Raw genomic sequence first — 12,343 nt, forward strand, 5'->3', positions numbered from 1 at the left:
TGGGAAGCCCTCTTCCCAGTTGCTGTTTGGCTACCAAAAACCTCTTCCCACCTGCAGCTTTACCCCTGAGGGTCCTGGTATGCCTTTGGTCACTTTACATGAAGCACAAACTGGGCCACTCAGGAAAAGGGGGTCTGTGTGCCTGCAGAACCACTGGCTGACTGTGCCATGTGCTGTCGATGCGTGCCTGCTATTTTACAGGGAGAGTTTTGTACAGCTGAGCAAGCTGCTGTTGAAGGTTCTCTGTTGTTTCTGAGCTCTCACCAGAGTGTCCCCTTTACAGACTTCGTGGGGGAGCCCCCAAGTCAGGCTGTTGTAGCACATTGCAACCCACTCCTACTTCTGCAAAGCTGTCACCCGAACTGGCAGTTCTGCCACTTTCCCACCCAGGCTGACCCCCACGAATCCCCTTGACAGACAGCCAGGTGACAGGGTCCGTGCAGCTCGCAAGGATCTGGGGCTACAGAACGAATTGGGTCCAGTAGCACCTTAAAGACCAACTAGATTTCCAGGGTAGAAGCTTTCAAGAGTCAAAGTTCCTCCTTTCATCAAAATCTCGCACCTTGGAAATCTAGTTGGGGCTACTGGACTCACATCTTGCTCTTCAACTGCAAACCAAGATGGCTACCTACCCACAAGAAAGGCACGCAAAGCCCTTGATGTGCCAGTCAAGCGTCATTCGTTACTTGCAGCTTGGCTCTAAATCTCTTCCTAGGAATACGCGCCTTATGACCCGGGCATCCTGACGTGGAGGTCTGCCCTAAATTCATGCCAACAGGCAAGCACACTGGTCCACAGCCTCTGGGCACCCCCACCCCCCTTTCTTTACACCCCCAAACTTACCGATCTCTTTCTAGCCCATAGAAAGAGAATGGGAAACTTGTGGCAATGGTTTCGAAATCCTCTTGGGAGATGGAACCTCGTTGTTCAGGGTCGTAGTTCTTGAACACAGACTGGTGGCAATGGGGAGGCAAAAAAAGAGAGAGGGGAAGTGAGTAGGCCGTGTGGGTGGGTGGGGGGGCTTTGCATAGAATCATAGAGTTGGAAGGGACCTCCAGGGTCATCTAGTCCACCCCCCTGCAAAATGCAGGAAATTCACAACTACCTCCCCCCCACACACACACCCAGTGACCCCTGCTCCATGCCCAGAAGATGACAAAACACCATCAGGATCCCTAGCCAAACTGGCCTGGGGAAAATTGCTTCCTGACCCCAAAGTGGCATTACTCTGGGCATGTAAGAAGGCGCCATGAGAACTAAGCACGGATGCAACCCTTCCTGCTCTCTCATGATCTGCCCAGGTTCACAGAATCAGCATCGCTGTCAGGTGGTCCTCTAGCCTCTGCTTGAAAACCTCCAAAGAAGGAGAGCCCACCACCTCCCGAGAAAGCCCGTTCCACTGAGGGACCGCTCTGTCAGGAAGTTCTTCGTAATGTTTAGCTGAAAACTCTTTTGACTTAATTTCAACCCGTTGGTTCTGGTCCGACCTTCTGGGGCAATGGAAAACAACTCCGTGCCATCCTCTATATGACTGCCCTTCAAGTACTTGAAGATGGTTATCATATCACCTCTCAGTTGTCTCCTCTACAGGCTAAACATACCCAGATCCTTCAACCTTTCCTCACTTTCATTGTTTCCCTACCTGGTTGTACGTTGCCGTGCCCTTGGAGTAGGTGGGATGTTTTCTATGTGCAAGGAGACTACTGTCAACCCGCTGGCATCAGCCTGTCATAGGGTTGCCAGCCTCCAGGTGGGGCCTCGAGATCTCCCGGAATTACAGCTGCTCTCCAGATGACAGAGGTCAGTTCCCTTGGAGGAAATGGCTGCTTTGGAGGCTGGACTCTGTGGCATTATAACCCCACTGAGGTCCCTTCCCTCTCCAAACCCTGCCCTCTTCAGGCTCCACCCCCAAATCTCCAGGAATTTCCTAAGCAGGAGCTGGAAACCCATTAGCATCACAAAAAACATGTGCTCCAGGAGCCTCCCTGTTTGAAAAAAGAGGCTTGCATGAGAGACGTGGCTTTTGAACACCACTGCATGCTTGAGGCAGAGTCATTAAGCACAACAGACTCTTAATCTCAAGTTCCTGGCCCTTCTGATTCTGGAAGTATACTGGGAAGCATGTGGGCTGCGTTTGGGGGACCTCAGTGCAGAGGGTGGGCTAAAGAGAATTTCCACAAACAGGAGGCCAGGGCTTCAATCCATACGGAGCTCTTTTGCCCGGAAACTGGATAGCAGTGCAGACTAAAGTATGTAAAGTGTTTGCAGGATTAATTCAGGTCAGAGACTCCGGCTTTCCTTGGTGCAGAATTTAGAGAGAATGGGAATGAGCGAGTCCCGCTGTTTTGCAGGGCTAACAGCGCCCCTTCGCTGATCCCCGTACCTCCGCTTCCCCTCCCTCTCCACTCAAAGCATGCACAAGTTGTCTCAGCAGCAATCTTTATTTGTAGAAAAGGAAGTGGCTGGGGTGGCCGGATTTGAGCCTCTTCCTCCACAGAAGGGTTGTGCTATGGGGAAGGGGGAGGAGACGTGCCGGAAAGTGTGCCACTTTGGAAGGCCTGCAGGTTCTGAGGGTCGCACTACAAGTGACGAATGACACTTGCCTGGCAAGTGGACAGACTCACGTGTATTCCTCCCTGTTCACTTGCACTCCACTTGCACTCCACTTGATCAAGTGTATTCCTCCCTGTTCACTTGCACTCCACTTGCACTCCACTTGATCAAGTGTATTCCTCCCTGTTCACTTGCCATTCACTTGCGCTCCATTTGATCAAGTGGAGCGCAAGTGAATGGCAAGTGAACAGGGAGGAATGCACGTGAGTCTGTTCACTTGCCAGGCAAATGTCATTCGTCACTTGTAGTGCGACCCTGAGATTCTCTTTACACACGAGACATCTTACACGGGAACACTCGAGTGTAGGGAGGCGCAATGTTAGCTGGGAAGGGAAGTTTAAAAAGACAGAGCTGAAGGCTCTGTCAATTTCACTTCTCTAGAAGCCACAAAGATTGCTCCTCAGAGGGTTTGTTAATTTCCTCTTCGCCTCCCAGACCCTCTGAGGAGCAATCTCTACCTGCTCTGTGTAGAGAGATGAGATTTAAACCGCGGTTCCTGGCTAACATTGCATCTCCCTGCCCTTGAGCGTTCTCGTGTAAGATGTCTCATGTTGAGAGACTCCCAGTGGGTTGCCTATGGGCAAAGCAAGCCAACATCCTGTAGTAGCACAGCACAGCCGTAGCTGCTGAGAGAAGGCAGTCAAAATTGCCTTTGCTAGCTTTAATCCTAGTGACGGGGCGCACAGATCTAGCAACGTGGGCCTTCTCCGACCTCAGCTATTGTGGTTTCATGCAAGACGAGATCCTCAGACTCAACATGTGCCTGCAGACCCCTACTCATGTAGCAGTGAGAAACATGCAGTCTAGTGATGAAACTGGAGCAGACGCTGGCTTTCCAGACCGCGTCCCTCAAGTTAAATAGGTCCCATGCAAGAGAACCGAGTAAGCCAAGGAGCGCCCGTTAGCACACTTGCCTCATTGCTGCAGATGCACCACGTGATCATCATGAGCCTGCATGGCTCATGACATTGCAACAAATGGAACACGCAGCTGATGCACAGGAAATGATGCTGCAGTGCGTCCACAGATTAATGACTGTTCAAGCAATGCAAATACAGGGTCCAAAATGAGTAAATGCGCCTGGGCTGAAATGCTCCTGTACTCCTGCAAGAATGCAGGAGGCTGTAGTCTTTGGGGTGAATTATTGCCACAAACAATGTTTTGGGGGGGGGGCATCTTTTTTCAGTGCGTGCTTCTACATTATTCCCAGACTAGATGTCAGTAGGCTCAGCAATCCCTTGCACACTGCAAAATAGTGGTTGGATTGGAAGCATTCCTCCTCGTGTTGCCGTGCAAGAAAATTTCTTCCTTAAATACACAATGGAAGTATATGGCAATACACCACCAATACCCCCATTTTTAAAAACTCTTTAATGCAGAGGTGCTCTGAAGTTGTTTTAAATTTGATCAGTGGAATTCTGTGCTGCAATGTGGATATTTATAATTGTATTTTAACTGTGTAAATTGGATGTTTTTAGAATTGTTAACTATAATAACTGTTTTTAATATTTTAACCTTTACGTATTTTGTAATCCGCCCTGAGCCTGCTGGAAATGTGGGGAGGGCGAAATAAAAATCAAAAGTAAATAAAAATTAAATTAAATTAATCTACCCTGACTTGTAGAGACGGCAAGGGGCTCAAGCTACTTCATACAAATTGCTCTCAGGAAGGCTTGTAATGTTAAGAACCAAAGTAAGGCAGAAAGAGAGTTATGCCAAGTTAACGTGGAGTACAAGAGGTGAGACCTTGAAGCATACGTCAGCAATGTATTTTTCCTTCGCCACGGTTTCTCTTTTTTAACCTAGTTAACATTATAAGCCTCCGTTTTTTTTTTTGAAAAAATTTTATTGGGTTAAAATCCGTTATTTTTACATTTACATTCAATTTTCCCCAAATTTTTCATTTCTAACCCCCTCCCTTTCCCCCCCCTTTTGTTGACTTCCAACAGTTTTCCACCCCTTTGTCCCTTTTCCCTTTCTTCTATTAAATTTCTCTATCTAAAACAAATATATATTCTCCATTATACTAAGCAGTACATCCTTAACTACTTTTCTTATTATATACCCAAACTGTAAATCTTTGTTTCCATCTTGGATAAACAATTTATCCCTTTTTCCAATTTTGAATTTTTCTATATATCATAAACCTATAAGCCTCCGTTTTAAAAGTTCTGCTGTCCATTTTGGGACTCACCAAAGCTACCTTGTCTTACTTGGCATTGCTCCCTTTCTTTCATCTAGAAAAGCTGAGCTCTCTGTCCTGCCTAGCTTTAATGGTTGGTTGCCCAATAACCCTTATCTGTATACACTATAATGGGAACTAATCAGGCTACTCCAGATATAAATAGATTAGATATTCAGTATTTCCTGGACTAACTATTGGTTGAACGTTTCAAGGTGTTTAATTCAAGTGAACGTTCACTGCTATGGAGAATGGAAACCTCGGGTAGCTACAGATCCGTGTATCATTGTATTATTATGCAATTGTAATAGTCTGCCTCCTGGGTTCTTCTATTCAGACAGGAAAATCCCAGGACTGAATTATAACAATTGTGCCATATTCAATAATAGATAGATTCCGTATGAGAGAACAAGACCTTTTTGTATTGTTGAAGGCTTTCACGTCCAGAGAACGATGGTTTTTGTGGGTTTTCCGGGCTGTATAGCTGTGGTCTTGGCATTGTAGTTCCTGACGTTTTGCCAGCTGCTGTGACTGGCATCTTCAGAGGTGTGGCACCAAAAAACAGAGATCTCTCAGTGTGGACACTGTGACACTGAGAGATCTCTGTCTTTTGGTGCTACACCTCTGAAGATGCCAGCCACAGCTGCTGGCGAAACGTCAGGAACTACAATGCCAAGACCACAGCTATACAGCCCGGAAAATCCACAACAACCAAGCCCTTTCTTGACTGGCTTCTGAAAACCCCTCCTCTTGCAGTCACTGGGACTTTTAAAATATTGATTGTCACAAAGTGTATGTTCTGGCTGAGAAGTCTCTACCGGTGTGGGGTAACCTCATTTGCAGTTTCTTTCTTCCCAGACGTGTTTGTGACCGGCAAAGGAGAGATGATTTTCTCCTCGGCTCGAAGCTTCAGAGTATTATAACTTCCTCAAGTTTGAATCCATCCCTTTGGGGCAGAGAGCTCTTTAGAAACTAAGGTTTTGAATGCTGTGTGAATCTGTTTCCTTATGATGAGACCTGTTTTCGATCCCATACACTAAGTTGCTTCTGGATGTGAAATCTTTGTTCTAGCCATTGGCCTTAAGCACTCTTGTGCTGTATGCTACCGATAGACAGATATCAGTACCCACGAATAATAATAATAACAACATTCGATTTATATACCGCCCTTCAGGACAACTTAATGCCCACTCAGAACGGGTTTACAAAGTATGTTACTATTATCACCACAACAACAATCACCCTGTGAGGTGGGTGGGGCTGAGAGAGCTGTGACTAGCCCAAGGTCACCCAGCTGGCTTCAAGCGGAGGAGTGGGGAATCAAACCTGGCTCTCCAGGTTAGAGTCCCGCGCTCTTAACCACTACACCAAACTTGTCAGCAGGCAAAAAAAGGGACAGTAGGAAGACTGCTCTTAGAGTGGGAGGGGGACATTTTTATAAGTATAGAATTTTATCGGGGGGGGGGGGGCTGGCACGAAACCATCTCTAGGGTTGCCAAGTCCAGGTTGGGAAATTTGTGGAGATTTTGGGGGTGGAGCCTGGAGAGGGTGGGGTTTGGGGAGGGGAGGGGCCTCAGAATGGTATAATACCATAGAGTCCACTCTCCAAAGCAGCCATTTTCTCCAGGGGAACTGGTCTCTGTCACCTGGAGATCAGTTGTAATTCTGGGAGATCTCCAGCCACCTCCTGAAGGCTGGCAACCTTAATTTTAGCCGCTGACTTTCACACACCAACGTCGTCGTCATCGTTATTATTATTATTTTTATTTATACCTCACTTTCCCCCCCAATGGGAACACAAAGCAGTTTATATCATTCTCCTTTCCTCCATTTTATCCTCACAACAACCCTGTGAGGTAGGTGAGGCCGAGAGCGTGAGACTGGCCCAAGGTCACCCGGTGAACTTCCATAGAAGAGTGGGGATTCGAACCCGGACCTCCCAGATCCTAATCCAACCCTCTAACCTCTACACCACGCAGTCTCTCATAAATTGGGTTCTTACCTCAACCATTTGCTGGACATGCTTCCTGATGGTGACCCGGTCTGGTTTGGGGGCCACCCTGGGTGCCCACTCCACCACCACAGGGGGCTTGAACTGTGTGGGCGGCTGTGACAAAATAAGAGGGTGTAGCTTGAGAAATGGGACTCACAAAGCCTTAACCAGTGTCACCCCCCCATCCCATCCACACACACCCCCATTCACCTTCCTCTTACCAAGGATTTAGGGTAGCGGGGCTCACGGGCATACGAGAGTGTGTAGATTTCCTCATCTGTGTAGTAAAGGTCTAGAGAAAGCTGGAGCACAAAGAAGTTAGGAGGGGACGTGTTCCGCACGCAGGACCTGCCACTAATTATCCTATTCTATTGGCCAATTTTGACCTGTTATTCTCTGCAGGCTTAAGCTGTGAGTACATGATGTGTTTGGGCAGGGCTGCTACATATGGCAAGCTTGAAGAGGGGATGCTATGACCCGCAAGAAGGAAGGTTGCCACGTCTGCCTCGTTTGCCAGGCGACATAACGTCCACGATCCTCCCTGGTTCTTCCAACACCCAAGGCCGTGAACTGTGAGCAAGAGAAGACACGAGGGGTAGGGCAACTGCGCTGATCCGCAGCGGGGTTTGCAAGATGAGGGGCAGCACCCTGTGGTTACTCCTAGGCCACCCAGGAGTTTGAAGCCAGTACATGCAATACGTGTGGTTCTGTTTCTCTATAGTAACAGTTTAACAGTTGCTAGGAAATCCATTGCAGTTGGTGAGTCACATAACAACCTACTGCCAGGCCACACGACGGTGATGTCTTTCTTTGTACTGACGGTTGCTAGGCAACACGGTGGTTGTGGCTCTTTCCCCCCTCTAGTGGTGGTTACTAAGCTACCCCAATGTTGTGACCCTAATACACATGTGCACACACCATGGTGATAGCACAATGTGACAAAAGAGAGGGCAGTCTGCACCATGCGCTAAACAAGACACTGCTTGTACCGCCTTTCCCCCAGATGTGACTTTATTGGTTCATGTCATGGTGGTGCTCTGCCCCAACAACACCACCACCACCACCACCACAACAGGGCTTATATACACCTAGATAGATTCGCACCCCACTCAGAGGGGTGAACAAAGTCAGTGTTATTCTTATCCGCACACTACAGCTGGGGAGCTGGGCTGAGAGGAGTGGCTTATCCCAGGTCACCTGCCGAGCTCATGGCAGGAGTGGGAGTCAAACCAACAGAATGCTGATTCACAGCCCAACCGCTTAACCACTGTGCTACAACAGCTTTCATAATAGTAACTGTGCTTATATACCGCTCTTCTGAACCGTTTGGTGTTATTATTATCCCCACAATACAGCTGGGGAGCTGGACTGCGAGGAGTGGCTTACTCAAGGCCACCTGCTGGGCTCATGGCAGGAGTAGGATTCAAACCAGCAGAGAGCTGATTTGCAGCCCGCCCACTTAACTACTGTGCTACAGCAGTGCAGCAGCAGTTGCACTGATATTCCTGAAAGACTCATATTCCGTGTGGGCCTAACCCCACAGTCCCCATTCTTTCTCATAGCACGCACAAGATCCTCTCTCACAGTGAGCAGATGCACCAGGTCCTTGTTGGCTTGGAAGGGCTGTTCAGCCTGCTGCAGCATCCGCAGCTCTCGTGCTGGCTCGTACAAACTCTGCAACTTGCTTAGATTGAGTCGCCCACCATCCACTCGGTCTGGCAAGGCCTCGTGCAAAGAAACCAGGTCTTTGAGATGGACCCCCACGATGGGAATCTTGAAGCCACTGCAATCGGCATACGCCCGTCGATAGGCCCCGTAATTTCCACATGACGAGAGCAACTCTGTCATCTCAGATAGTATCTGGAAGGGGGGAGGAAAAGCCGAGAGGATGTTGTGGTCAGCAGAGAGGGGGTTGATCCCATTTACTGCCCCCTCCCATGATGCCACCTTTCAAAATGGCTGATCATGAAAGATTCTCACTGTGGTCATTCAGTCTGAAGACATAACAACAACAACAACAACAACAACAACAACAAGCTGCTGAATTGGAATTCATATGTAAATTTGACTCTGTCAAGATGGGACTGAATAGGAACTATGAATGGTTATCTCATTATCAAAAGTAACTGATTTCCTTTACAGAAGCAAACTGATCTCCATATCAGAAGGAGCTGTTTGCATCTACTCCGCCCTCCCCTCTCCTCCTCTATATCTGACCAGTTTCTTCTTGCCCTCCATGCATCTGACGAAGAGAACTGTGATTCTCGAAAGCTTATGCTATATTAAAGTTGGTTCGTCTTAAAGGTCTACTGGACTCTTTTTGATTTTGCTACTACAGACTAACACGGCTAACTCCTCTGGATCAACAACAACAACATTAGATATATATATTGCCCTTCAGGATGACTTAACACCCACTCAGAGCGGTTTACAAAGTATGTCATTATTATCCCCACAACAAGAGAGAGCTTCAGAGAGCTGTGACTAGCCTAAGGTCACCCAGCTGGCTTCAAGGGGAGGAGTGGGGAATCAAACCCGGTTCTCCAGATTAGAGTCCTGCGCTCTTGGACCACCGAGCTTGGAAATTGGGAGGAAATAATTCTCCCGGTTTCATTTTAATAATCAGGAGGACCGGTTCCTTTTCTACCCTCCTTCATAGGCGGGTAGAGTTGGATCCTAGAATCCTAGAGTTGGGGTCTTACAGATCATCTAGTCCAACCCCTGCCCAATGCTGGAACGCCTAAAGCATCCCTGACAAATATTCGTCCAGCCGCTCCTTGAAGATTGCCAATAAGGGGGAATCCCTCATATCCCTAGGCAGCCGATTCCGCTGCTGGATTACACTTAATATGAAGACATTTTTCCTAATGTCTAACCGGTACCTTCCCTCCTGTAGTTTAAACCCATTGTTTTGTGTAGTATCCTCTGCAGTCCTTCCCTCCTCTAAGTGTGGAAATACACGTTACTACGCACCTAAGGATGCTCAAGTGAACCTCATTTCAAGTGTTCCCCCTCCAACTTTCCATGCACTCGCTGGCACATTCACGTTTCAGTTTGCTCCGCGTGAATACATTCACGCATTCGATATCAGTTCCTCCTCAACTGCTAAAAGTATCCCAGTTCCCCCCACATCCATTCATTGAAATGCAGATCTTGACATTTTCTCACACTTTAAAGAAATGCAAATTGGCAACTAGCAGCGAAAAGAGTGCTGAATTGGCGCTCTGCCCTCCGGAATCATTTGCAGATGCCATCACACAAAGGGAGCTCCTGTGGAAGCGGCATTCATGGGCACCAAGCAAGAACAGCCTGCGTGTGAATTGAGGACGACACATACAATCCTGCACTTGAGCATCCCCAGGTAATTCGCAACGTGTATTTCCACTCTAAGTGGCAGCCTTTTAAAATACTTAAAGAGAGCGATCATGTCTCCCCTCAGCCTCCTCTTCTCCAAACTGAACATTCCCAGGTCCCTCAGTCTTTCCGCCTAGGGCTTGGTCTCCTGGCCCCTGATTGTCCTGGTTGCTCTCCCCTGTGCTTGTTTCAAATTGTCCACAACCTTTTTGAAATGAGGCCTCCAGAACTGCACACTAGGGATGTGCGTTTCGGCATTCAGAATGCCGAAAGAATGCCGAAATAAAAGTGTTTCGGCTTCTTTCGGGGAATGCCGAAACGTTTCGGGGAATGCCGAAACGTTTCGGGTAGCCGAAAGAAAAAAGCCGAAACGTTTCGGGATTCTTTCGGCTTTCTTTCGGCTTTTCAATGGGAAAATGCCTCCGTCTTCCCGGACGTCTGGGGGAGGCATTTTCCCACCGAATAAGCCCAAAATTGGTGGGGACCTTCCTCTAACCCTTCTCTAACAACCACCCAAGTTTCAGACAGATTGGACTTTGGGGGGCCATGTTATGGCCCCCCAAAGCAGGTCCCCCCATCCTCCCATAAGAAAGCGAAGGAGCAGCATATTGTTAGCATGCTGCTGCTAATCTTCTTCATTATTTCCTATGGGGAAAAAATGAAGAAGCAGGCTTCCTTTGCCAGGGGTGGCATTTTGCATGCAAAATGCCCCCTCACCCTCAGGGGCCCTTCTCCCACCCCTCCTCCCACCCCCCACCAAGGCTCAGCCTGCTCCCACTTGGGGGGGCCATTTCATGGCCTCCCCAAGTAGGTGCTCTAATCTCTACCACTGACAGCTGGGGGAGGCTTGTGTTGCCAGGGGTGGCATTTTGCATGCAAAATGCCCCCAAGCCCTCAGGGGCCCTTCTCCCACCCTTCCCCCCACCCCCCACCCAGGCTCAGACTGCTCCTACTTGGGGGGGGGCATTTCATGGCCTCCCCAAGTAGGTCCTCTCAGCCCCTAAAGTCCACCCCTTACAGCCCCACACAAACCCAATTCCCCCCCAGCTGCCACACACAGACCCAAATCCCCACATTAGCCCCTCACAGACCCAAATCCACCCCCACCTGCCCCACACCCATAACCCCAGGAACAGGCTGGCAAAGGCCAGCCCTCTCCCTTTGTTCCCTATGCTGGGAACTTCTAAACTCTCTTTCCCTGGGCAATTCTGCACAGCCCAGGGGTGCCACAATGGTGGGCACACTTCTGAGTGCCAGCTGGTCCCTGTGAAAGAGCACCTGAACCACAGACACCCTCCCTCAAATTCCCCCACCACCTACAGAGATGGCTGGCCAGCCAGCCCCATTGTTCCCTATGATGGGAACCAACTGCACAACAAAGAATAAAACAAGAACAACACAAAATAAAGTTTAAAAAAATTATTTTCTCCCTTCCAAAGTACAAGTAGGCAAAGCATTATGACACATTACACCAGCAGTCCCCCACACAGAAAAATTAAAACAAAACTCACTTAACATCAGAGAATCACAAAACACGATTCCTGTCAAAAACACTTTATTTCTTGAACAGCTTTAGGTTACACAGCAGGGGGGAACACCAAAGGGCATGGCAGCACTATCTTACACAAAAATAACACAACTCACTTAACATCAGAGAATCACAAAAACACAATTCCTGGCAAAAACACTTTATTTCTTGAACAGCTTTAGGTTACACAGCAGGGGGGAACACCAAAGGGCATGGCAGCACTATCTTACACAAAAATAACACAACTCACTTAACATCAGAGAATCACAAAAACACAATTCCTGGCAAAAACACTTTATTTCTTGAACAGCTTTAGGTTACACAGTAGGAGGGCACAACAGGGCATGATAGCAATGTACTACAAAAAATGATACAACCCACTTCACCGTTTTTGACAGCAATTGTGTTTGTGTGATTCTCTGATGTGAAGTGAGTTGTGTTATTTTTGTGTAGTACACTGCTTTCCTGCTCTGTGGTGCCTTCCTACTGTGTAACCTAAAGCAGTTACAGAAATAAAGTGCTTTTGACAGCAATTTTTTGGGGTGATTCTTTAATGTGAAGTGAGTTGTGTTATTTTTGTGTAAGATACTGCTTCCATGCCCTTTGGTGTTCCCCCCCTGCTGTGTAGCCTAAAGCTGTTCAAGAAATAAAGTGTTTTTGACAGGAATTGTGC

At 48.0% G+C, this 12,343-nt stretch overlaps 1 protein-coding gene across 1 annotated transcript in view; it reads right to left on the reverse strand.

The window, feature by feature from the left end:
- Positions 1-12,343, reverse strand: part of RASGRP4 (RAS guanyl releasing protein 4) — a 30,496-nt gene that overhangs the window by 5,332 nt on the left and 12,821 nt on the right. The window contains 4 exon segments of the mRNA XM_054998955.1: positions 844-953; positions 6,798-6,902; positions 7,010-7,090; positions 8,373-8,648. Coding sequence (XP_054854930.1) covers positions 844-953; positions 6,798-6,902; positions 7,010-7,090; positions 8,373-8,648 — 572 coding nt within the window.

The sequence above is a fragment of the Eublepharis macularius genome, chromosome 15, assembly GCF_028583425.1.
Source record: "Eublepharis macularius isolate TG4126 chromosome 15, MPM_Emac_v1.0, whole genome shotgun sequence".
Lineage (NCBI taxonomy): Eukaryota > Metazoa > Chordata > Lepidosauria > Squamata > Eublepharidae > Eublepharis > Eublepharis macularius.